Source organism: Alligator sinensis, unplaced genomic scaffold (assembly GCF_000455745.1).
Source record: "Alligator sinensis unplaced genomic scaffold, ASM45574v1 scaffold421_1, whole genome shotgun sequence".
Taxonomy (NCBI): domain Eukaryota; kingdom Metazoa; phylum Chordata; order Crocodylia; family Alligatoridae; genus Alligator; species Alligator sinensis.
In genome coordinates this window covers 2,892,340-2,918,382 of record NW_005841871.1, presented here as the reverse complement: position 1 = coordinate 2,918,382, position 26,043 = coordinate 2,892,340, and the positions used below count along the sequence as shown (strand labels likewise).

The 26,043-nt window shown below is 40.6% G+C and overlaps 1 protein-coding gene across 1 annotated transcript in view; it reads left to right on the top strand.

The window, feature by feature from the left end:
• The window catches only part of KIAA0232 (KIAA0232 ortholog), an 81,311-nt gene that overhangs the window by 30,612 nt on the left and 24,656 nt on the right, over positions 1 to 26,043 (top strand). Inside the window, 3 exon segments of the mRNA XM_006017023.3 lie at positions 13,326 to 13,392; positions 15,742 to 15,823; positions 18,287 to 21,581. Coding sequence (XP_006017085.1) covers positions 13,326 to 13,392; positions 15,742 to 15,823; positions 18,287 to 21,581 — 3,444 coding nt within the window.

Below are 26,043 nucleotides of genomic sequence, written 5' to 3'. Positions count from 1 at the left end.
GAACCTAGTTTATAGGATCATAAGAAAGTAGGGCTGGATGAGACCTCACAAGGTCATCTGATCCAGCCTCCAGTTCAGGGCAGGATCATCCCCAGTTAAGCGTTTGTCTAATCTCCTTCTGAAAATTTCTAAGGATAGAAATTCCAGAACTTCTTCTCTAGGCAGCTTTTTCTAATGCTTGACCACCCTCATAGTTATAAAGTTCCTTCTAATGCCCAGCCTAAATGTCCCCTGCTGTAGCTTGAGGCCATTGTTCCTAGCTAAATCCCCTACAGCCACAGAGAAACTCATATTCATCCTTTCTATAATTGCCCTTTAGGTATTTGAAGACTGTTATTAAACCTACCCTCAGAGTGAAGTTACATGTTACACTTAAACCATATTAAGGACACTTAAAATTCATGCCTCTTCAGGCCAGGGTTAACTACCTATCTCATTAGGTAATTTCAGTTGGCTCAACAGAGATTAAAATGAGCAATTTGCAGTCTTCCAACATCCCAGGATGCACTGCTCCCAGCCCCCTCCCCAACCCAGAGCAGGGATAGAGCCCAAGTGTCAACCCCTCTGCTCACAGAGCTGTGCAGGCAAGAAACAGTATTAACCCTTAATGTGTGACTGCTCACAGCACGCCCTGACTTTAACACTACTTCCCTTGATTTGCAAAGTGGCGTCCCTTATGTTGTTGGCTTTGATTCTAGACTCTGTTGCAGTTTGCAGTACTTCTCCACTGCAGAGACCTGTAAAGAGAAGACAGCAGCCCACATTTTGGCTGACTAGTAGGCAATGCCTGTGACCAAACTGGCAGGAAAAGAGCCCACTATTTTTACTTATTTTTTTGAGTTAGATTTCCATTTTATAAGACTAGAAGGAATATATACATATTCCTAGGAAATATAAATACATATTTTTAGGATCCCTCTCCAGGATTGCAGCAATAATAAAACCGGCTTTTGGAAAGAAGAAAATGACTTATCTTTCCAGTTAACTTTTCTGATGAGGGTTCTGTAAAGACAGCAGTGTGCGCACACTGATATTATTTAGGCACAGAGTGCCAAGGAAGTTAGTCATAGGGAATGTGTAATAACTGCAGGGATCTTGGTTTTGTTTGTTTAAAAATCCCAAATTCTCTGATTAAAGCCCCCAAAACCTGTGTTTTCCTGCAGTTTAAAATGAAACGCCACTCTGTGTGTGTGTGTGTGTGTGTGTGTGTGTGTGTAAATATGTATATATATCGGGGTGGATAAAAACCAACAATTAAAAAATGGATTTTTCTTATTTAAATCAGATTTTTTTTATTTAATTGTATTTATTTTTTAAAGGTGCTTTTGTTTAAAAAAAACTTACATAAAGATAGTTTTAATTTAAGACACATTAAAGATTAAACATATCATCATGGAACAGGAATTATAACGTCTAATTTTATACTATTTGAGACCATATATTCATGTCACCATTTTAGAAGTTTTATAAATGGGTCACAACAGGCCATGGACTAGATTAGGGGCCCAATCTTACGGGGTTCCCAGAGACTTGTCTATAGATTAGTGAAGATTAAAGAAAGCCACTCTACCCAATGGGACCAAATGCTCAGTCTAGAAGATCCCGTTAAACATCTCTGCAATGCTTAGTTTCAGTTCTCAAGCTGTGGATTTGTCTCCAAAGATCCTAGGCAGACAAGGTTCTTTGGGTAGATGTAATATCTTTTATTAGACCAATGAAATGGTTATAAAAATTGTTCTTTGCAAGCTTTGGGCACGGATGCTCTTCTTCAGGCATAGGGAGATTTTGTCATCTCCAGATATAACATCCTAATTAACAGCAATATATGGAGATGAGATAACAGACCTGATTATTACCTACCCTTCAGCCCTATTGTCTCTCTGCAAGTTTATGTACTCAGTCAAGCCATTACATTTCCCTAAAAGTGCAAAGTTTCAATAAGTTAAATGAATAAAGGATATCAAACAACAAGAATGCACTTTTTGTAGAAAACAGTGATTAAATTGAGGCTTCCTAACTATTGATTTAAATCATGATTTTATTCATGATTTAAATCAGTTTGATTTAAATGAAATCCATACTGATCTATATGTATAGATATGTATGTATGTATGTATCAGTTAAACCCAGTGTTTTATTGATATATTTCAATTTTAAAGCTGTTTGGAAGCCTATCACTGCCTCAATCATTATAATAAAATAAATTCTAAATACCTCTATATTTTCACATTTGTTTATTTATTTTTTTAATCATGGCAAAACAGAGCTCCCCCTGCCCCCTTTGTTCACCAGTACACAAGTCCAGCTGCAGCTGTGCCCCTGCTGTTTTGTGGTGCTGAGCACCCCTGATATGCTAGTGCCTTGCCCTGCTCATGCTGTTGCCCCTAACTCCCAAGCCACAGCCCCCCCAGCCCTACCAGTGCTCCTCAGACCCAACTCGCAGCCCTCTGGCCTTCCCTCATTCCCAACTCAAGGCTCCATTCCTCCCCCCCTGCCCTGCCAGTGCCCCTCACTCTGCACCTGAAGGTCCCTGGCCCTGCTGGGGCCCCTAACTCCTGACCCACAAGCCCCTGCCCACCCAGCTCTGCTGGAGTGGGCTACAGGACCCTGCCCCTTGCTCTACAGGTGCCACTCACAGCCAGCCAGCAGTGCTCAAGCCCCTGGTTGCCGCATGCGGGAGGCAGAGCCTGTTGGGGGTGGGGCAGATGTGGGCTGCTCACTGCAGGGCTCCCCCCCCCACCCCAGGACCCAGCACAGGGCAGCAAGACTCAGTGCCACCACCACTGGGAGCCCCTTGCCAGCTGCACTGCTGTGATGAAGCACCCTGTGCCTGCCCAGCAGCACGGGGCAATGGCATGGAGTTGTGGTCCCCTGCTGCTGCCAGGCTAGCAGAGGGTGCTTCACCTTGGTGTCACAGCTGGTGTAGGGGCTCGCAGTGGTGGCAATACTGAGCCGCCCCCATCCCCAGGAATGTGTGCAGCGACTGGGAACCGGCCCCTTGGAAGAGCCGCACGTGGTTGTCTCACTCCGCAAGCTGGGCTGCACATTCCTTTCTGGGCCCTGGGCACTGCCCCTAGCTCCAGCTGCCAACCCTGCCCCGTTCTCTCCTTCACTGTGGCTGCCTCAGTCTAACCCCCTGCGTTACCCGTGTCCCCCCTCTTCCCCCTACCCATGTGTCACCTATGCCCTCTTCCTGCCCCTCCTCTCCCCATAGACTTACCTGCAGGCAGCTGGGGAGCTGCTGTTCACTGCTGCCTGTCTGTATTGCTGGACACATGCATGTGTGTGCATGTGCATATCCATGTGGCATCCCCTGCATCCCACTCCCCACAGCCCCTTGCAGGCTGGAACTCTGCCAGCCTGCAAGGGGAAACCCGTGGTTTCCTGCATTTTTCTCCTTTAAAGGAGAAAATCTGTGTTTTTCCATGGCAAACAAACCCCCCCCAATCCCTGGTAATAAATAAGAGTACAGCAGCTACCAGCTGGAACATAGTTATTCAGTGAAATAGGCTTGGAGCATTGTTCATTTAATGGATACTAGCCCTGTTTTGGAGATGACAATGATTAATAAGAGTTTTAATAATAACTAGGAAGAATACAAAAGAGAAGTTGTGTTCTGGGTAAAGTTGCTTATTTTAGTGTTATGTCTGTCAGGGGAAAGGAATAACGAACCAGGACCTGCATAGCAGAAAGTGGTTCCCGCACACATCTCATTCATTTTATAAGTCAATTAGCTGGACTAATGGTTGTCCTGGAAGATAAATAAAAAGCCCTATGACCTCTATCTCTCAAAATCTGGCATATGAGGTGATGAGTAACCTAAGGCTGAAATAATACTTGAATGAAGGGAGTATTGCTATTATGGACCTCAAAAGAAATGTTAACTAATACCATATTTTTCTCTTATATAACATGCACCATATCTTTGGAAAGGTGGAATGAAGAGAAAAATATTTTTTCCCTTGAAAAATACCAATAAGTAATTTACTGTAACAAATTATAAAATGTGAAAAACAGTATGAGCTTCTCATGTACCTCACATCCCTTATTGCAGTATTGTAATTGCAAATGGATACAACAGAAGCCTAGGATAGGCTGTGAAACACTGGCAGATGCAAGGGGATGGGGGAGCCTGTCGCTGCTCCATTAACCCCTTAGTTGCTGCTCCTTACTCAGCAGCAGGAGTAGCTCTTTAAGTTATAGGATCGGGGAGGACAGGGGACAATCAAATGTGAAGCAACCTCATCTGGTGCCCTGGGCAGACTGGGGTGGGGGGAGGAAATATGGTATCATGTGACCCCTGGAGGGAGTAGGAGGCAGTCTTGCCTAGTTGTGCCTGGGCTCCAAGCTCTCTGACCTGGACTGCTGAGCCAGTGACAGCCCAGCCAGGGACAGACAGCCTGCTGTCTAAATGGGGTGCTCTGAGTGAGCGGCAGCCCAGCCAAGGACAGGCTCTCTGACTCAAGCTACTGAGAGCCAGTGGCAACCTGGCCAGGAACAGACAGACTGATCTCTGGCTGGTGTTGCTGAGAGTCGTCTGCAGCTCCAGACAGACTTCTTGCAGCAGCCCTGTGGTGTAGGTTCTCCAAGGGACACCCAGGGCCAATGCCCTGGTCACCACTAAACAGTAGTGTTGTATTTCTTTACATATAGCGTGCACCCAGATTTTCAGAAGCTTTTTAGGAAAAAATTTGGATTGTACATGAGAAAATACAGCTTGGGCAAACTCCATGACCTAGCTTTGTTAATGCATCACTTTATATTTCCTTAAAAGGGTTCTATTGTGGGTGTCTAAAAATGTTTAAATCTGCATAGTTTAATGTTCAGAAAAGAAAGTGTTAAACAAATTGAATCTCATGATTTTAGGGAAGCAACCTTATTCTAAGCCAGCAAGGTCTTAGAGCAGTGGTTGGCAACATTTTCAGGCAGTGGGCCAGTTGAAGGACCCAGCTGTTGCCATTGAGGTATGGGCAGTGCCCCCTGCTGAAGCCCCCCACATTCACAAGCCAGGTCCAGTGATTGCTGTCTTACAGTGCAACCTTTGATTCTCATTCTGCTCCTTATATTGGAGCATGCCTCCCAGTCATGACAGTCTCTAATCAGATGTGGGTTTTTTTCTTATTCAAGGCTAGGAGCTTTCTGTAATGAGACCTAGTATTATACAACATTCAAAACATTCATTTTATAAGTAAATTCAGTACGAGCATTACTTGTTAAGCTTCAGAATCAAGTCCTGCGAACATACAACAATATCGGGCAGAGTAGTCTAGTCATGTCTTCTGTACTGAGATATGAATGGACTTGGCAGGATTCAATTTTTATCAGTAAATGCCGATAAACGGCTATTTCACCATGCGCTCACGGATCAACAAAAAATGTTTCCATTGCTAATCAAAAAGAGCAGGGAAGAACAGAAGGCAGACGAGGTTCTTTGGGTAAATCGGGTATTTTTTATTAAACCAACTCAAGTAGTTGGAAAAATTCTTTGCAAGCTTTTGGGTACAAACACCCTTCATCAGGTTGAGGAAGCATCTGCAGTTGGAGTCTCAGGCTGGAATATAAGGGTGGGTCTCTTTAAAAGGGAAAACAGCAAGTGACCTAATGATGCCTCAATTAAGCAATTAGCTGCTTGTTCACAGATGCTGGGAAGCAGATTGGAGGGAGGTAACAGGTTACTTAAACTTCTGTCCAAAGCCCAGAGGTGTGGGAATGGAGGGAAGAGTATTCAAGGGGACTGGAAGCAGCAGCTGTGTGGGAAGTCCTAGTGGGGAATTCTTGACACCGGAGTGGAACAGCTCAGCTGCAGAGAACTGGGGAGAGAGACTGCAAAAAGAGGTGAAACAACTGCTGGTGAGATTGCTAAGTGGAGACAGGGTTGTTCGTCCTAGCTGTTTTGGTCTAAGGACATCTTTGGGTAGATGTGATATTATTAGACCAACTAAATAGCTGGAAAAAAGTTATTTGCAAGCTTCCAGGCACAAACACCCTTTGTTAGGCCTTTTTGGTGAGTGGAGAGAGAGACTCCAGTTAGAAAGGATACACATTTTGGTGTTTCCTTGGCTTTTTCAGTGGAGGGGAGGTTGCAATCCCAGGGGTGGAAGATATTCGTGTTGTTAATTTAATTTAAATCAATTGATATTATCTGTCAAAATTATTACAAAAAAATTGAATTCTTCCAAGTCTAGATATAAATAATACTCTGTTGGGGAGCCATTCATTGGTCAGATTCAGTCAGTTTTATTAAACATCCAGTTTCAGGCAGTGCTGTTTCCATTCTTTTGACAAAAGATTTCTCCACATCTTAGTGGATAGCTCATTTTCAATGTCCCTATTTAAAAGAAGACCCTGCTTCGTACTCTGGAGGTACCCTGATTTGAAAATTTCTTTTCACAGTTTTGTTGACTGTATCATGTCGAAGAAAATGAAAAATATCATTCATCTAAAAACCTCCTTTCTGTGACTGGAAACAAATTATTCAAGTAGCCCACCCAGAGATAGCAGTTGACACCCAAGAAATGAATTAGTTGTTAGTTGAATTATTTATTAGGTATAAATTGCTTGCCTGACTAGTTGAGGAAAAAATCCACAGTGGGTTTTTCAGACTATATTTAACACAGCCAGTAGTTGAAGAAAATAGAGTTGACTTAATTTCTACAGTTGGTATATGAGGTTGGGCTTCTCTTGGTTACCAGTAGGGAGGAAGGGAGGTCAGATGTGTTAGTAACCGCAGCACTCACCAGGCGGTTTACCAGTTGAACCGGGGGGGCGGGTGGATGACCAACCCGCCTTATGGACAGGCCGGGGATGAAAGGGACACTGACTCAGTTGGAAGATAGTAAAATTGAACTTAACGTTTACTTACAGTAAGATTTCAACAGTGGTTACACAACAAAACGACAGTGGTGAAGCAGTAGTTAAAGATGACAGGTAGGAGATAGCAATTGCTTTTTCTGATGTACGTGCGGATGGAGAGCTCACTGTTTGGTGAAATAATAGCCAGGGTATGACTGTTCGTCCATGGGGACACGGATTCCTGGACAGGGTGATCAGTCCTATCCGAGGGCTTGTGTGGAACCCGGGACCCTGCGCTTTAGTGCGCTGTCCCTTTTATAAACTCTTCAGCCAATCAGAGGAGGCTGCTGATTTACAGTTAAGAGAGTGTGTCTGCTGGCCAGGCAGTCACGCTTCTCCTGCAGCTCCTGATTTGTTAAGGCTGTCTGATCACGAGCTGGTCAGCCTCATGATCATGAGCTCTTCACACGTTGAACATGACCTGCTCTCGTGTTCTGCATTGGTCTGGCATGTGGGCTGAGCGTTTGGTCACCTTTTCTACTCAGACAAGATGTAGGGCTTGTGAGTCACTAGACTAACCCCATGCAGTGGTCCTGTCCCTGGCCCTGCAAACAGGGCTGGACACAGTGCTGTGGACCCTGCACAGAGTCAGTCCAAGGTGCATACTGCATGTGGTGTTCTGCCAGACCAGCCCTGCATGTTGGCTCTGGAGCCAGCCTGGATCAGGCCATGCTGGAACGAGCGCGCAGGGCCATTCCAACAGGGTACCGCATGTAGCATGTGCCTTATGCTAGCCCCCTATGTGGTGTTCAGCATACATAGTCCATCCACTCTTGCACACCCACACTGCCTGCGTCATGCACTGGCCTTAGGGCTTGATGTGCATGCAGCCCTGGCACAGCATGCTCACTGCCTGGGGGCTGGAGCCAGACTTACATGTGGCACTGATGGTCTGGGGTGTGGGCAGCATGCAGCATCCCAAACTGACCCTCTGTACTAGCTGCAGTGCTGGGTTCAGCCCGTGTGCCTCAGGCAGCACGTACTCCTTACCAGCCCCATGGTGCTGCAGGTGCAGCAAGCCCCAGGGCTGGCGCATGCTACATGCAGTGGACAGGCTAGACCTGGTGCCATGGGTGATGCACAGGTGGTTGGTCTCAGTCCAGCCTGCAGGCCTGCCCAGTGATCTTCATTCAGTTTGACCCTGATTGTAAGGATCTGTTTGAAGAAAACAAACTTTCAGGTCAGCTCAGACAACTATATCCTAACCTGTGCATTGACTTTATTCAAACCCTCTAAAATATTTTGCAATGCAGTTAAGTGCTGAAAACTGTGAGTATATAGTGGTATATTATAGTATTAGTTTAAGTTGTATTTTGTAGGAAACATAATAATTTAAGAAATGGAAAATGTGGATTCTTTATTTAGCAAACTGTCTACATTTGACAGAGGGAGTATAGCAATGAATATACAGTTGTGGTGAATCACATTTTGTGCCTGAATCAGTTCACGTGGTTTAACAGCTGATTCATATACAACAGCTGCTTAATCCTACACTTGGTGACAGGCCACATGCCAAGAAAAGCAATCCAGTGTGCTGCAGTTAACGGACCATTCTCGTTTGGAATGTCCCTTGCATTCCAAAGTGAAACTAAGAATTTTTACTTTGCCTTAACTTCAAGATTGTTTGAAGTGACAGACTCTGAAAACAAAGGTGAAGGATTACTTCAGTGTACATCTTAAAAGTAAATACTGTCATAAATCCATAGAAATACCACAGTAGCTTTTAAAACCATTATCATCAACAGTTAAAATAAAATGGAGTGCCATAATAGGGCTGCCAGGTTCTGGAATGGACTCCCAAGGGAGGCGGTGCTCTCTCCTACCTTGGGGGTCTTCAAAAGGAGGCTGGACAGATATTTGGCTGGGGTGTTATGACCCTGGCACTCATTCCTGGCTGCGGGTCGGACCTGATGATCTATTTAGGACCCTTCTGACCCTAAGCACTATGAAACTAAGCACTAATAGTGCATCACAAATTTCAAAAAGATTTGGCCCTCCTTTAATTAAGACAAAGAAGTGGCAAGAACACAGTTCAGGGCAGGACAGAACTTTCTTGCTTCTCCTGGAAGAGAAAGTTGTAACTAGCTAAATGAAAATCTGTTACACACACACACAGATGCAAAATTTAATTTAAATAACTTTTAGAAGTGTTTATCTTTTGAATAATACATATGGCTCATTGTACATTTCTCAGTTAGTATCCATTTTATTGAATTGTCCTATTAATAGAAAAGCCCAGTCCTACAGTCAAATTATACCATTTGGAGAATATAGACAAGGATTAAATAGCAAAGAAGAGGGAACAAAGAACTGTCTGTCCTGACCCATGATACCTTAAGTTCTATAAGTTAGAAACTGAAAAAATTCTGATGTGGCACCAGAATTCAGGGGAAAAACACTAAACTACTGGATGGTAATTGCTCTGCCTTAGTAAACCTTAGTAAATCGACTGTTGTTGGTTTTCTTAACCTGGAGTTAAATCTTCAGCTACCTCATGAGACCCAGTCTCTTGCAACTGCTGGCTAAATAAAGACTTGCAGGCATCTAACATAATCTCTGCTGCCTCCCATTGTAACGTTGACAATTTACTATTTAATAGGCTGGAACTTGGCATCCATAATTGTTGCTTGTGTCTTCAGAAATCAATATTTTAAACACCTATTTAAAAAGAACAACAGTTATGGTCTTTATTTTTTAAATAATCAAATTTTAACTTTAGTCTCCAGTTGATTTTCAGTTTCTTTCTCTTTCAAATGGTGCTTTTACCATTTTTTTTCTCTGTTGAGCAGCAGAATACATACTTAAGAAATGAGGGTCTGAAGGACCCTCTAAAGGATCTAAAGGAAATGGAACACCTTGGAATGTTTCACTGATACAGCATACACTTGCACATTACTAATTTTTTTACAGTGGAGATGCTATATATTTCTATAAATTAAAAACTGCACAAAACTTGCATCAGATTTGCCTTTTTTGTGTATGCTGCTAACAAGGGCATATCACAGTGGAATAGAGGAAAGGACGAGTGTGAGTGAAGAGATTCACTACTTAGAGTAAGAGTAACATGAGAATTTGGAGCCAAACTCAAAAAATGTCTGCTTTTGCCTATTGTAGCCTTTAATTGTTTTCTGTCTGTGATTATGTGAAATAGTTATTGATTGGCTCTGGATTTTTTAATAAACAAGAGGTAGGTTGGTAGGATAAAAGCCACTGAACTCTAACAAGCACTCAGAATGATTGCTTATTTTTCCACTTTGGGTAAGTTCAGAGGCTTAATTTATCTTGGCATCAGTTTCTCTCTTGCTAGTAATATGACACCTGACCTTACATGATCTGGTCTAGCCCTGAACCAGTGGCTGTAGTGCCAAAAAGTAGATCCTTCGGTAGAGCAGTGTAGAAATAAAAAGGAGAGTGGGGAGTAAAATTGGGGTGGAAGGAGGGGAGATAAAGGGATCCTGTGTAGCATTAGAACAGGAGAAAAATTAGTGCTTGGTTTGGGATTGCACAAAACTAAATGCAGAATTAAAAAAATGTGTGTAATATACTGCACTTTCTTCCAAAACTGCTTCCTCCTCCCCCCCCCCCGACCTAAATCCCTGTGTGCCCATCTGTGTATTCAAGCACTTACCAGTGCACCCTGAGCTGAAGACTCAGTCTCCTCCAGCTTGCTACCCTCCATAGCCTACTAACTGGCAGTAGGAGCAGCAAAGATAGCAAGGAAGATAACAATAAGCATGCATGGTGCATGCTCTTGTTTTCACCATTATTGCATACCAATGTGCAGTCAGCTGGAATCTGAATAAGTTGGTGAGCCCAGGCATAAGCTCATGGGGTTATGTGAGCAAACACTTCTGCAAACTGCCTCCATCTCTGCAAAGATGCATGCTTATTGTTATCTTCCTTGCTATCTTTGCTGCTCCTACTGCCAGTTAGTAGGCTATGGAGGGTAGCAAGCTGGAGGAGATTGAGTCTTCAGCTCAGGGTGCACTGGTAAATGCTTGAATACACACATAGGCACACAGGGATTTAGGTCGGGGTTGGGGGGGTGTATAGGGAGTCCTACAGAGCTGGTATTGATGGTTTAGTGAGATGATTGAAAGCCTTACATTTCCAGGGATGCTGCTGCAAATGCTGTTGTTTTTAGGTTCTGTGTTTTCACGTTGACATACTTCTAAAGGTTTCCTTCATTTATGTTGTTTGTGTTCAATTTTAAAATAAAAAAAACAACTTCAGAGAGTTGTATGTTATTTGTAACGTGAGTTTAATGTTACATGCACTTTGGAGGTTAGGGTGTAATGATGAAAGGTGCTAACGAAATGCCAAAATAACGTTTAATATGGGCCTGTTAAATCACATGATCAGCAAAAGAATATTAGCGTGTATTTTAGCCTGTTTGAGGCATAATTACATTAAGCAGTAGCCTGTCTGACATACTGCAATAAGTTGTTAAATAAGTGATCTCTAGAGGCTTGACATTCTGCACAGTGGGCTTATTTTTTTTTTAAACCTAGTGCTAGCTACATAGGATTGCTGTGCAGGACAGCATGCAGTATGTCAGCTGACTCAAGTATTAGTTTCGTGATGCAGGAGGAAATGAAGTGTTTGATTCCAAAACTTTTCGCTCCTTCAACATAATGGTGAGCATATTATCTGTTTCTTACGTGCAATTGTGTCTAGGTTAGTGCAGTCATTTTAATTTGCGTAGATTTGTGTGTGCCCCAGAGCCAGTTGTTCATTAGTCATTCTTGAAAACAGTGGAAAGACCAGCTCCTTCTCTTCCTTTTCTAGCCCCCCTCCTCTCCCCCAAATAAATAATTTGTAGATGGTACACATGTTTAAACTGATGGCAACTAGGACATGCTGTCCATATTTAGTATCCTACTCAGGGGGTTTTTAATAGTGTTTGTTGTTAATGCAGGAGACATGTTCTAATGTTCAATATTGCTAAGTCATCTTGAGTTAGGTGAATGTTCATTTAGCACACTCAAACAATGCAGCAATGTAGCTAAGATTAGAAAACTACTTTGTCATTTAACTGCAAGTAATAATTAAATGGCACATTTAAAAATGTATACTGAATTAGTATTACAGTCTCAGAATGGAAAAACTCTTTATTTTACATGTTGGTTCTTTCCCTTCCTCCCTCATAATATTTCATTGTGTGTTGCTATCATCATCTATTCCCGTGCCACATTATTTCCTCAGCCATGCAGTCGAAGAGAGAGACGTGTGTGTGTGTGTTATGTGTGTACATACAAACTTTTAAAAAGAAGTGTACTGTAACATCACTGAGATACAGGCAAGCATGGAACTTTTTGCATTTGTTTTTCATCACTCATTTTCCTGTGTGTTATAGTATCTTTGGAGTAAAATCTATTTCTTTCTATTTAATGCATACACAGATGTTTATAAAATTTTTGAGTCCAGTGAAGGGATCTGTGGTAGCTTTAGGAGGCTGGATTGTATAAATCACAGCAATTTCAAATTTTGTGGGAAAAGAAGGTTTTAGTTGTAATAGGAAAAGCAAGCTAGAGGGGCTTAAAAGAAGCTGTAAGTAAGGTGATGTGAAGAACCTAATCCTACAGTTTCTTACAGCCCCCCTGTAGGCTGCTTTTATCACAGTTCCAACCTCCTGCCTCTGAAAGTATAAATTGCAACATGTCATCCCTAAATTTAAATTTTTGGCTTCAGAATGATAATATGTTTTTATCAGATATATTTTTCTGTGTATGCTTTTGTGTTCACTCATCTCCTCAAACCAAAAAAACCATTTCACACTGTGGTGTTGTGTCCAGAACAAATTTTGATTCTCACATTTCTTTCCCCATTGGTACACGAAACATGCTGTCTGATTAGATGCTTGATGGAAACATGCTATACTACTCTTTTAACTTATAAGGAAAAATGGATGAAGTATACAGGAACAAGAAAAGATAGAATGAAGGAAGTGCTTTAACCATAGTACAGACACTTTAAATTATAAGAGTAATAGCATAAGGCTTGAATTCAGGTAAGAATTTTAAAGATAGATGACTGCCACTCTTCACTCTTTTAATTCCTACTGTCCTTTTTTTTTTGCTTTTTCTTCTGTTGGACAATTGTCACTTTCTAACAAATATTTTAGGTGCAGTAGAGGATCTGGCTTAGCTTCTTTAAGTGATAAATCCCAGTGATCTATTAATTAGTCTATTACTGTGATAATTCCACTTAAGTGTCACATATGGAGTGTATATATAACATATCATTGGTAAACTGTCAGATATACTACAGTAAGTTGTGCGCTATGACCTTTGCAATCAGAAAAACTATTTTCCCCGAATTTACTTGTTTCATTTTACAAGGGTACTTGTACATTTAAAAAAATAACAAATTCATAACTGACTAGATCTGCTTAATGCATTGTTGATTTAGGAAATCATTATAAAAGCTAAATCACTTTTTAGTAACTTGCATTTTGTGTTTTTGTTATGCAGAGCTCTGGAATTGAAACTTTAGTGGAGGAGCTTTGCTCCAGACTGAAAGATATTCAGAGTAAGCAAGGTGAGAATTACACTGAACGGTTCGTTTTGAAGAAATTGTTTGTAAAATATATACTTTCAGGGTTTTCTGATGTAGATGGTTTGATATTACTGTGGTCTCTTTTAAATAGGGCACACGTTTTGAAAATAAAATTAACACTTTTTATACACCTACATTAGTTTACCTGAAAATAGCTATAGGGAACTTCTTGAACAGCTATTCATTTGTATATATATTCAATCATATGTGTACGCCTTAGTGAATATTTAGTCCTGTTGCATTGCACTCCAAAAATGTGTGCTGTATTCTGTTCTATCCTGTGTATCATTGGCAGTGTCTTAAGAATAAATCACTAAATTCAAATTGAAGCCAAATAATTATTCTGTGAAAACCCACTTCAGTTGGGTTGAGATTTATGATTTGAAGTCTATGTGAAGTCTCACTGGGGATGGAACTGGTACCAGAAGGATTACAGGAAGGAATAAAATTGCTTTTTTTCTGTAGAAATTTTCTAGTAAGAATGAAGTGCTTTGAAGTTCAACAGCTATGCAACAAATGCACACGTATGGGCCAGTTTTATATTGCTTTACTTTTACATTCCATAGTGGCCATGTACAGTCCTACTTGGAGAATCATTATTCTCCTGGTAAAAAACAAAAGTGTACAAATATTTCTGGTCTCTCCTGGATCAAAACAGCGGTTCTGGGAGAAAAATAAGTGAACTCCAACAAGTGAGAAGATCGTCTTGGGAAGGTTTTTACGAAGAAAATAAACATTTGTACTTTTCCTCCCAGCGTAGCTCCTCCCAAGAGCTAAGTCACCTCAGTCTGGAGAATGCACAGGGAGCAACTGTTTTTGCCTCTCCACAGCCCTGGAGGGGAGGGGAGGAGCCGCTGCCAGCCGCTCCCGCGCTGAATTCCCACTTTCTGGGGACTCTGGTGAGAAGCAAACCAGGGACACTATTAGCTGAGCAATGGTAGTGCTGTAAGCCCCCTGTCTGCTTCTTGAGCTGGAGCCCCTAGAGTGAGAAGTGGGTTGGGGACTTTGCTGTGCTGTTCTTTTTCCCTGCCAGACTGGTCTGGGAGGCAGCAAGAGCAGCAAACACCACTCCCTTTAGTTCCTGGTTTTGGGAAGAGGTGGGAGCTTTGCTTCCCATTGCCTGGCAGTATAAAAGCTGGGAGTGTTGGGAAGCAAGCTCAGTGAGAGCCTTCCCAAGCCCAGTTCCTGCCCTGAGACTGGGAGCAGAGCAGAGGAGCAGCTGCTTTCTGCTTCCTACCCACTCCCCACACCAGGGTCCTCTTTTTGGGGACCTGGAAGGGTGCTTTTCCCTACTTCCATCCTTGGAACAGCTGTTGGTCCCTGCCTCTTTTCCAAACTAGGCACTGTCTGGCTTGGAGAAGGGGCTGGGGACTTTGCCCTAGTGTTCCCTCTGCTCCACTCCTGGAGATGCCAGGCTGGGGAAAGCATGGGGACCAGAAATGGAGTGGGGACTGCTTCCTGTGGTTTTCCCCAGATTGGGATCACAGATTTATGTTAACTAGGTTGGCCTCAACTTTTTGAGTGTGTTTTTCAGAACTGAAACAAAGAGTTTAACTGTTTCAAGCATGATTTTTATGTACCTTCAAGTAAAAAAAAAAAAAAAAAAAAAAGCACGCAAAAGAAATGCATCCAGAATAAATCCTTAATTAAAAAGGAAGCATTCATTTAACCTTTACAGAATGCTTTGTAATGAACTCCTCTAGCTGACTCAGAGGTGTTAATCAAATAAAAAGATTAATTTTGGCAAGAATAAAAAGTAATTATGTTTTTTATAGATTATTTATTTACATTTTTACAAGTTCAGTAACCTTTGCTATGCTCAGCCATCACAACTGAAATCCCCTCCCTCTGTTTTTTCCTCACTCAATCCAAAAAATTATTCCAACTTCTGTAAAGCTTAATTTTCCCACTGAAATACATAAGGGATTAGCTATCAAAACATACAGCAATTCTGGCTTGAATAAATGGGCATAATTAAAGTCTACATTTTTTGAGAGGTTTAGGGCCTCAACAAGAAACTTAACTAAGTACAGTAGTTACTAAGTACAGTAAAAAGTTTTATAAGAAAAGGGCATAGTTAGATAGAGTGTAGTTTGCAGCTGCTATTAAGTTATCCATGGTGAAGAGATTAATTAGATGTAGAAAACTTCTTGATGTATGTAACATTAAAGAAGGGTCACAGACTTTGTTTGTTGCACTAAGTTAAAAGGTTACTCCATATTACTGTAATACCTTAAAAGTATAAATCCTCTGGGTTTTTTAGTACTGTTAATGTATTTTATAACTTTTTGAATTCCACTGTAAAGCTTTCTGGGATTTTATTTTGTACAGACGAGAAGATTCACAAAAAGTTAGAGGGCTCTTTGTCTCCTGAGGCTGATTTATCTCCTACAGCAAAGGATCAAGTGGAAATGTATGTGTGTGTGGTTTTTTTTAATGCCTTATTAAATATGACGGTTTAAAAAAATGCAACATTACAATTATTGTAGTGTTCATTTAAGTGTCATGAAATATGTTATCCTATAGCTCCATTTTGCATACAATATTTTGTCTATTAAATATTTGCATTAGGAGGCTAACTTAATTTTTGCTATGGGAATCAAGACTGATATTTCTTGACACTTCCGAATTTAATTTGAAGCCATATTATTGTATTTAATATGCTTTTTTGTTTTTGTTTCTATTAAGGGGACAACATCAACTAGGCCAATTGAAGTGCTGAACATGACTGCATATTCAATGCCAATCTTTTTGTCCTCAAGCCAAATTTGTGGAATTACAGTTCCTTGTCTCTTAAGGGTGCTTTTGCAAAGCATGTTTACTCTGGAGTATTCTGTTACTCTGGATAAGTAGAGCAGACACATGATGTACAGCAGTTATTCAGAAGGAAATGCTACTCGCCAATATAAAAATTCTGGTGCATCTGTTATACGTCCACTATCACAATCAGTTTCACTCTGGGATGGCCATTTGTTCAATGCAGACTGGCTGCCCTGCTTCCAAGTGGCCTGGCATTGTGATAGTTTTACTTCAGGCACAGAGCTTGGATGAGGTGGCTAGCTATGTCACTGCCACCTTGTAGCACATTTACTCTGAAATAGAATCCAGGGTAAATTATTCCAGAGTAAACGTGTTTTGTGTCCATATTCTAAGATAATTTTATTTTCCATAACAAAAAAAAGAAACCGTGGAATCAACTAAACAAGGTGTTCACAATGAGGTACACAAAGCATCTCATTATGAAATTGGGGGGTTTGAATTTGACTTCAATGAAAATGGAAATATGATTTTTATCTGATCTTTCAATTACAGTGAGCATAAGCAGCTTTTCAGTTAAATTGTAACAGGTAAAAGAAAAGCTTGACAGGAGTGTTGTTAGGTTTACAATTCATCTTTTCAACATAAAGGAGAAAATTGATCACTCTATTGTGCATGAAGTGGGGAAAATAACATTTAGCATACACCATGATTTTAATTTTGGTTGGACAAATGCTTCTCAACATCTTGAAAATAGACTCCTGTAACGGGCAAATCAACATCATTCACTGCTAATTATCTCAGTTGCTGGATCTCATAGAGTTTTGACTATATTTGAATAGGTGATCACCAAAATACATTTATTTCGATCTGTATATGTAGAGCAGTAACCTTTATACCTTCTAAATTCAAAAGAAAGCAACTTAATTTAGAGTCAGTTAGACAAACACTTACCTAGGTTGTTTTCCAACAGTGATGATACTGTCTTGAACAGGCAGATGGACTAGATGACTTCCTGAGGGACTTTCCAGCCCTGTTTTTTATGATTTTATTTCAGCCTTATATCCTGGAGAACTTTCCAAACAAATATTCAGCTAGCATAGACAACGCTGAGGTAGCCATGCCCATTTAATTATTTTCTTTTAAATTCATTAGGTTTAAAGAAGAGAGTTCGTTATCCTGTACATAAAGTTACTTAAACATCCCTCAAAATACTGTGGCTTTTGTTAATGGTAGGCCACTTTGAATATAGGAGAAAACATTACAGGGGATTGAACAATGTGCCTTCATTGCAAAGGCTTTAAAGACTCTTTTTGGATTTTATAACTCTACAACTGATCACAATAAGTTAACTCAAACAAGGTTTAGTTAAAGTGCCCCTGCCACTATTTTTCAGTGTGGGGATGCTAGTACATGAGACTGAAGTCTCCTGGAGCACAGTAATAACCATGCTCCAGCAGACTCGATTAATTGATTAATCAAGTCTGTTCTGACATGCTATAATTACAGCACATCGGAGCAGCCTCACTGCACTTGTATAGGCGCCCTTTTGCTTTAGAGGTGTTGTCAAAGGTTGGGAGTCCGTCCCTACTTCTATGATTCTGTGATTCTATGACTTTTTTAAAGCTCTCGCCCACTGGCATGCATTTTGATTTCTGTATATGTCATAATTTGCATTTGTTAAAAAGAAAAAAGCAATCAAAAAGTACTTCTAGAAGTGTAGGAAGTGTAGGATTTCACAATTTGTCAGTGTTCTTGAGAACATTCAGCAGTGCCATTTCAGTAAGGGAATCCTAAATTCCATGTAGGTAACTTAAAAGTCCTTAGTAAAATGTTATGTTTCCAGGTAACTTTGGGGATGAATGAATCTTCATAGTTTTGAGCATCCTCAATCAGTGATGGCTTCATAGGGAGTTACGTGTATTCAGTACATTTCAGGTGTGGACCCATTATATAGTGTAAATCTAGATATCATTTTATGTGTATTTTTAGGTTCTCTTCCCCGCCCCCCCTTCCTTTTCCTTTTTCATTTGAACAGAATGAACAGTGACTGGTATATATTTTGGGTCTTAAAAAAGTAAATGTGAACTGAATTTAAATGTCACCTTTTTCTTTACAGGTATTATGAAGCATTTCCTCCTCTTTCTGAAAAGCCAGTTTGCCTGCAAGAAATTATGACCGTATGGAATAAATCCAAAGTTTGTTCTTACTCTAGCTCCTCATCTTCATCCACTGTTCCACCAACTAGCACTGATACATCCTCTCCGAAGGACTGCAATAGCGAAAGTGAAGTAACTAAAGAGAGAAGTAACAAAGCATCTGCCGCTGTACATGAAAGAACCCAGCAAAAAAAAAATAAAAATGAGAAGGAGAACAAGTTTAGTAATGGCACTGTTGAAGATAAGCCTGCTTTATATAAAAAGCAAGTTCGACACAAGTGTGAGGGAAAGATACGTCCTCGCTCCTGGTCTTCTGGTTCTAGTGAAGCAGGCTCAAGTTCAAGTGGGAATCAAGGTGAATACAAGGCATCAGTGAAATGTATTAAAGTAAGACATAAAACAAGGGAGGTTCGAAATAAAAAGGGGCGTAATTTGCAAAGCAGACTTTCAGTGAAGACTGGTGAAAAGGCTGACAGAAAAATCCATAGTGGAAGCAGCAGCAGCAGTAGCAGTGGGTCCATCAAACAGCTGTACAAAAGGGGTAAAAGACCATTAAAAGAAATTGGAAGGAAAGAAGCTGGTAGTAATGATGGAAAAGATTTGTATTTAGACAGCAGAAATGAAAAGGAATATAAAGAAGAACCTTTGTGGTATACTGAGCCGATTGCAGAATATTTTGTTCCTCTGAGCAGAAAAAGCAAGCTTGAGACTACGTACCGCAACAGACAAGATGCATGTGATATAACATCAGAGGCCGTAGAAGAATTGTCTGAATCAGTGCATGGTCTTTGTATTAGCAACAATAATATTCATAAAACATACCTCGCAGCAGGTACTTTCATTGATGGTCACTTTGTAGAAATGCCTGCAGTTCTAAATGAGGATATTGAACTCACTGGGACCTCAATATGTTCTCAAGCAGAGGACGACAAATATTTGGATGATGTTCATCTGTCAGAACTAACACACTTCTATGAAGTGGATATTGATCAATCCATGTTGGATCCTGGTGCCTCAGATATGATGCAAGGGGAAAGTCGGATTTTGAATATGATTCGACAAAAAAGTAAAGAGAGAACTGATTTTGAGGCAGAATGTTGCATAGTGTTAGATGGAATGGAGTTGCAAGGGGAAAGTGCAATATGGACAGATTCGACCAGCTCTGTTGGTGCTGAAGGGTGGTTCTTGCAAGACCTTAGTAATTTAGCTCAATTTTGGGAGTGCTGTTCATCTAGCTCTGGTGATGCGGATGGGGAAAGTTTTGGAGGAGATTCTCCTATTAGACTCTCCCCTATCTTAGACAGCACAATGCTTAATTCACACATGCTTGCTGGCAATCAAGAGTTCTTTTCAGATATTAATGAAGGGTCTGGTATAAACTCTTGTTTTTCAGTGTTTGAAGTGCAATGCAGTAATTCTGTTTTACCATTTTCTTTTGAAACACTCAACTTGGGAAACGAGAATGCAGATTCCAGTAGCAGTGCTAATATGCTTGGAAAAACACAGTCTAGATTGCTAATATGGACCAAAAATAGTGCCTTTGATGAAAATGAACACTGTTCCAATATTTCAACAAGAACCTGTAGTCCATGGTCACACTCGGAAGAAACACGTTCAGACAATGAGACTATAAATATTCCATTTGAAGAATCCACACAGTTTAATGCAGAAGATGTTAATTATGTAGTTCCTAGAGTGTCTTCAAGTTATGTAGATGAAGAAATCCTAGAGTTTTTGCAAGAAGAAACCTGCCAGCAGCAGGCTAGAACATTAGGAGAAATGCCCACTTTGGTTTTCAAAAAAAAATCTAAACTAGAATCTGTCTGTGGTATTCAGCTAGAAGAAAAAGCAGAAAGTAAAGACTATGAAACTACACAAGTGTGTAGTGAAAGCAGCCCACATGGAGATGGCTACAGCTCAGGGGTTATTAAAGACATTTGGACAAATATAACAGACAGAAATTCTGCAGCAATGGTAGAAATAGAAGGAATAGAGGATGAGTTGTTTTCAACTGATGTAAATAACTACTGCTGCTGTTTAGATACTGAAGCAAAAGTTGAAACCCTCCAGGAGCCTAATAAGGCAGTGCAGAGATCAGAGTATCATCTTTGGGAAGGTCAAAAAGAGAACTTGGAGAAGAGAGCCTTTGTTTCAAATGATTTATCAAAAGTAGATGGTGGTGATTATACTACACCATCAAAACCCTGGGATGTAAATCAGGATAAAGAAAACTCATTTATACTTGGTGGTGTCTATGGGGAGCTCAAAACATTTAACAGCGATGGAGAATGGGCAGTAGTACCACCCAGTCACACAAAAGGAAGCTTATTACAGTGTGCAGCTTCTGATGTAGTGACAATAGCTGGTACAGATGTCTTCATGACCCCAGGAAACAGCTTTGCACCTGGTCATAGGCAACTGTGGAGGCCATTTGTATCATTTGAACAGAATGAGCAATCAAAGAGTGGAGATAATGGATTAAATAAAGGGTTTTCTTTCATTTTCCATGAAGACTTGCTGGGAGCTTGTGGTAACTTTCAAGTTGAAGAACCAGGGCTTGAATATTCATTCTCTTCCTTTGACCTCAACAATCCATTTTCACAAGTTCTTCATGTGGAGTGTTCATTTGAGCCAGAAGGAATTGCATCTTTCAGCCCAAGTTTTAAACCCAAATCTATTTTGTGCTCTGATTCAGACAGTGAAGTTTTTCATCCCAGGATATGTGGTGTTGACAGGACACAGTACAGGGCTATTCGGATTTCTCCAAGGACTCACTTTCGCCCAATTTCTGCATCTGAACTTTCTCCAGGTGGTGGAAGTGAGTCAGAATTTGAATCAGAAAAAGATGAGGGAAATATTCCTGTCCCTTCTCAAGTGGATGCGTTTGAAGATCCACAAGCAGATTTAAAACCACTGGAAGAAGATGCAGAAAAGGAAGGGCATTACTATGGAAAATCAGAGCTTGAATCTGGAAAATTCCTTCCTAGATTAAAGAAGTCTGGAATGGAGAAGAGTGCACAAACATCATTGGATTCACAGGAAGAATCAGCTGGAATGTTGCCTATAGGAAGCCAAAATCCGTGTTTGGAATGCAGTGTGAAAGAATCGCTAGATTTGGGGGATATGGAAAACTCTGAAGTAAACTGCAGGATAGTGGAGCCACAAGAAGAAACTAATAGTTTTTGCAGTTGTAAAGCAGGTTGCCAATTCCCTGCATATGAAGATAATCCTGTTTCGTCAGGAGAGCTCGAAGAGGTATGTGCATATGTAAGATGCTGAATTTGCAGCTAGTGATGGTCAGTCAACTATCTGAGCAGCATCAACTCTACTAGTGTGGTACTCCAATTAAATGGATTACATTTAATGCATCAACAGTAGTGTTAATAATCTGGTAACAGTAATGACAGGGTTGGGTTATGTAAATAAGTCTTCCATTTGAAAAAAATTATATTGACAGGTTAAGAGAATTGAGTCCCTTTTTGATTTGTCTGAAAATTTTTGTTTATTGATCTTGAAATGAATGCGTTTTAAAACAGAAACATTAAGTATCCCAAATCAGTCCTTTAAATATCAACAGTAACAGGTGGTGATGAATCTTAAGGCAAGGAATTAAATACAGGTTTCACATTTTGAGTAAAATATATCTCTTTGCCAAACTGAACAGGAATGTTTTGGTCCCATTCATTTTAGCTCATTAAGTATGTTTTATGTTCAGTACTTCAAAGAAAAAAGTGAATTGTGTGTTTGGAATACTATAGAAAAAATCTGTTTGCTGAATAAAATCTTTAAAAAATAATAGAAACAAATATTGAAAATGTCTAATGTTACCTTATTGTATTGTTTTTAAGCATTTAAAAGGGTTTAATTTATTAAAGGATTACATGGGAGAGATGCTAAGAATTACACCTAGTAATTACCATCAGACTATGGAGAACATAATTTTTAATATGCACTATTTCTACAAAGTGCTTACTTGGGTGATCCATATAAGAAGCTATGGCTTCTCTGACTTCCTTCAGGTTATTGTGGTGAAGTAATTATGTCCTGTACTATTTCAACAATAATCACCACTAATGTGCTTTCAGTTTTCCTTGCTGTGGTACTGTAAGAGGATAGTATAAATTTAAAATACTCAAATACTCATAAGTACTAACCCTTCAATTAATCCCCTCCTATTGCCATATGTATGTATTTATGTTTACTCCATTAAATTTAAACCCAGCTGTCCACATTTTTTTCTTTATTTGTACTTCTTATTTCTTTTATCTTTTTCTCCACTCATTCAGTTTTTAATTTATCTCCTTCGAATGAGTTGTTGCTGCTGTTTCCCCTTCACATAGTTCACCTGTGGTAGTGTTTTTCCTCTTGCCCGGAAGTCACATAATGCCTTTCCACTTACTTTTTCCAGGATTTTTGCTGCTTTCTTTTCTTCTTCCTATTTTCCTGGGCCCTTACCAGGTGGTCACAAAGAAGCCATGAGGATTCTTGCTCATTTTGTGCTAAGCCATGTGCAAGGAGGCACTAAAATGTTAGTAAATTTAGGCTGAAAATGGAAAGATATGCAACGGTCAGAGGAGTGAAGTTCTGGAACTGCCTGCCAAGAAGAGTAATGGGGGAGGGAAAGCAGTGTAACTCCATTTAAAATGGAGCTTCATAAATAGGATTATATGAGAGGTAATTCGCCTTGTTAGTCTTAAACCAGGCAGAAGGCAGGGTAGATTTTCCCCTTTATGGACTAAATCTGAGAGAGAGAGCATAAGCTTTTGTAAGCAGAAGGTTTACTTCATTGCATGCTGTGAAGGGACTTCTGGAAGCAGAGTTGATAAATTCATTTCTTGGACACCATGGTGAAAGTTGGTAATGGCCATACTACCACCATGTTGTATTGGAGACCAACTGACTGCTGTATCTACTTTTATGCAAGTAGCTCTCACCATGAGCTCAGTTATCTGCAGACAAGCTCTGTGTTACAACCATATCTGTTCTTAGCCCACTGATTGGGATGCACGTCTTAAAGCAGTGTTCCCAAACTTTTGATACTCAGGGCATACTTTGTGGACCAGAATTGGCAGCACACTTCACTCACCTGTCCCCAGGCCAGATCAGTCCCACCTGTTTTCACAGCATGCTTCTACTACTCTCACAACATACTACTGTGCTGCAGTAAACCCTTTGGGAATCTGCCTTAAAGATCTGGAGCAGGAATTCCTACAATTAATAATACAGTCCTAAAACTGTAGCCACTCAAATCAATAGAGCCAGACTCAGACCTCACTCCTGCTGCAATATCAACCCTGAGGTGAGGACAACAGAATTCCTCTGGTTGTCACCAAGAGCCCCCAGCTTGAACATTTCAAGACACATCGTTAATGACCTCCAGCCCCTCCTTGAAAAAGATGACGATCTCAAGGTATCCATGGGAAGGAGGCTGGGGGGGGGGTGGAGGGGGATGGGGACAGGTACACAAACCAGGCCTGGCTTACAGGCAGCCACCCCAACCTCCAGTAATGTCTTTCCAGCAACAGACTACCTAACTCCTATTCTCACAAAGGCACCAGACCTTGCTCTCAATTCAGATGCCAGCTATGCTCCCATTGTAGTTGGTGTCAGCTCTGGCAATACCTCAATTTGAGGATGATCTCTACCATGGCTTGCTAATAGGTCTTGAGGTGACTTGAGTGCAATCCTTGAGTCACAAATCTATCTGCAGGTCTTTCTGTGGGGAACAGGAAGATGCATAATGGGATTCCTCTCCTTTTCCTTCGTCCACTCTCTTTTCTGCTTTGAGAGCAAGACACTTTATCTCAAAACTGGCTGCCACTTGGTTGAGGTTGCAGTGGCATTGGAGTTGATTGTCAGGCAGCTGTGCTCCTACATCAACACAGACTACATCATCACTGAACCAAGTAGCATGGATTATAACATTCAGGGTTCATTTAGCTGCACTTCTGCCAGCATCATATATGCCATCATTTGCTTACAATGCCCCTCTATTGTCTACATTAGAAAGACAATCCAACCTGTCCAATGTAAGAATTAACAAACACTGATCTGACATCAGTACCAGACAAGCAGACAAGCAGAAAAGCAGACAAGCCTGTTGCAATACACTGTAACCTCCCTGGACATTCCATCGTTGACTTCAAGGGTGGCTGTTCTTAGACAACAAAACTTTAAAAACAAACTTGTACGGAAAGTAATAGAACAAGAAATCATCCACAGACTGGATTGTGTTAAATTTGGTCTAAAATGAGACTAGATTCTTGCCCCATTACCTGGATTATCTTTTATAAACCCTGTGTCCCTCAGTGGGTTTACTGCTTTGTTTTTTTTTCTCCTACTCACCTTGCCTTTCTCAGCAGTGCTCCCTCCTTTTTTCCCTCCTCCCTTCCCTACCCTTTGTATTCTCATCAGTTTTCTGTGTAATAGCTCTGCTTCCTCCAATTGCTACACATCATCTGTTGAAGTCCTCTACTGATGAAAGCTTATGCATTACCTCTTTAATATTAGTCTACAAAGATGCAGATCCACCCTAAATCTGCCCTGCCTTATGCCTGGATTATATGACTCAGGCCTGTAGCCTGTGTAGTCACCCCACTTTCCACATACTTTTTTCTTAATAGAAATACTGGGATCCTATCCTAACTCATTAAATTTCCCACTTACGTGAGTGGGGAGAAACATCAAGATTTGATTTCCGTGCCTGCCCCTTCCCCTTTCATTTCTGTTTCTTTCTTTTTCCTTGTCCAGTAATCCAGCCATGAGAAGCAGATGTGTTCTGGATAAGGACTTTTCCTTTCTGATTGCCACTACTTAGTACTTGGGAAATGAGGGGTTCTGAAGGAACATTAGTCCAGCTGCTGATGGAAATTTCCCAATGATGTCATGTTTCTGAGCTCCTTTTTTAGAGAAGGGTTAAAAGGCTTCCCTTTCTGGGGCCTGCATCTATCACATAACTAGGTCCGAATTCCCATAACTTTAAAGTTCAAAACCACGTAGGGCATGTATGTATTGCTTCCATGATGCTCCCAAGACCACCACCAGCAAATATGCTGCTGTGCACTTGCTCTTGCTCTGTGTGTGCCAAACCCAAAAAGGAGGTGGTGAAACCGTCCTGAGGATATGCCATGTTGCTGCTCCTGAGAGCTGTTGATCCTTGATAGCAGCACTTGGAGAGGCGGGTGTTCTCAAGATGGCTTCACAGCTTCATTTTTAGGTTTGGCATCTATAGAATTGATTCACTGCTACATGCCCCAGTAAAAAAAAAAACTTTACGTAAAGTTTTTATAATTTGAAAAAAATTATTCACACTCAGGTTTTTAGTTGAGATTTAGTAAATCACTGAGTATATCATGTGTGCTATAAGCTGTAGCTAATATGTTTAGCAACATGAATAATACAGTGCTGTTTTAACAGTTTTATTAATTGGATCCAGTGCTGTTTGAACCATTTTATTACTGAATTAGATACAGGTGAGAGAGTATACTGATCATATTTGCAGACAGCACAAATGCTTGCATTTGTGTTGCAAATGCTTTCTAGGAAAGGAATAAAATTCAGAGATCTTGACTGGAGAACTGGTCTATAGAAAAAAAATAATAGCAGGTGTAAGGTGCTAACGGAAAGAAAAAGAGCCAAGTGCACATACAATGAGGGATAATTGGCTAGGGAATAGCACTTTGGAGAAGGATCAGAGGGCTGCGGTGGATCACAAATT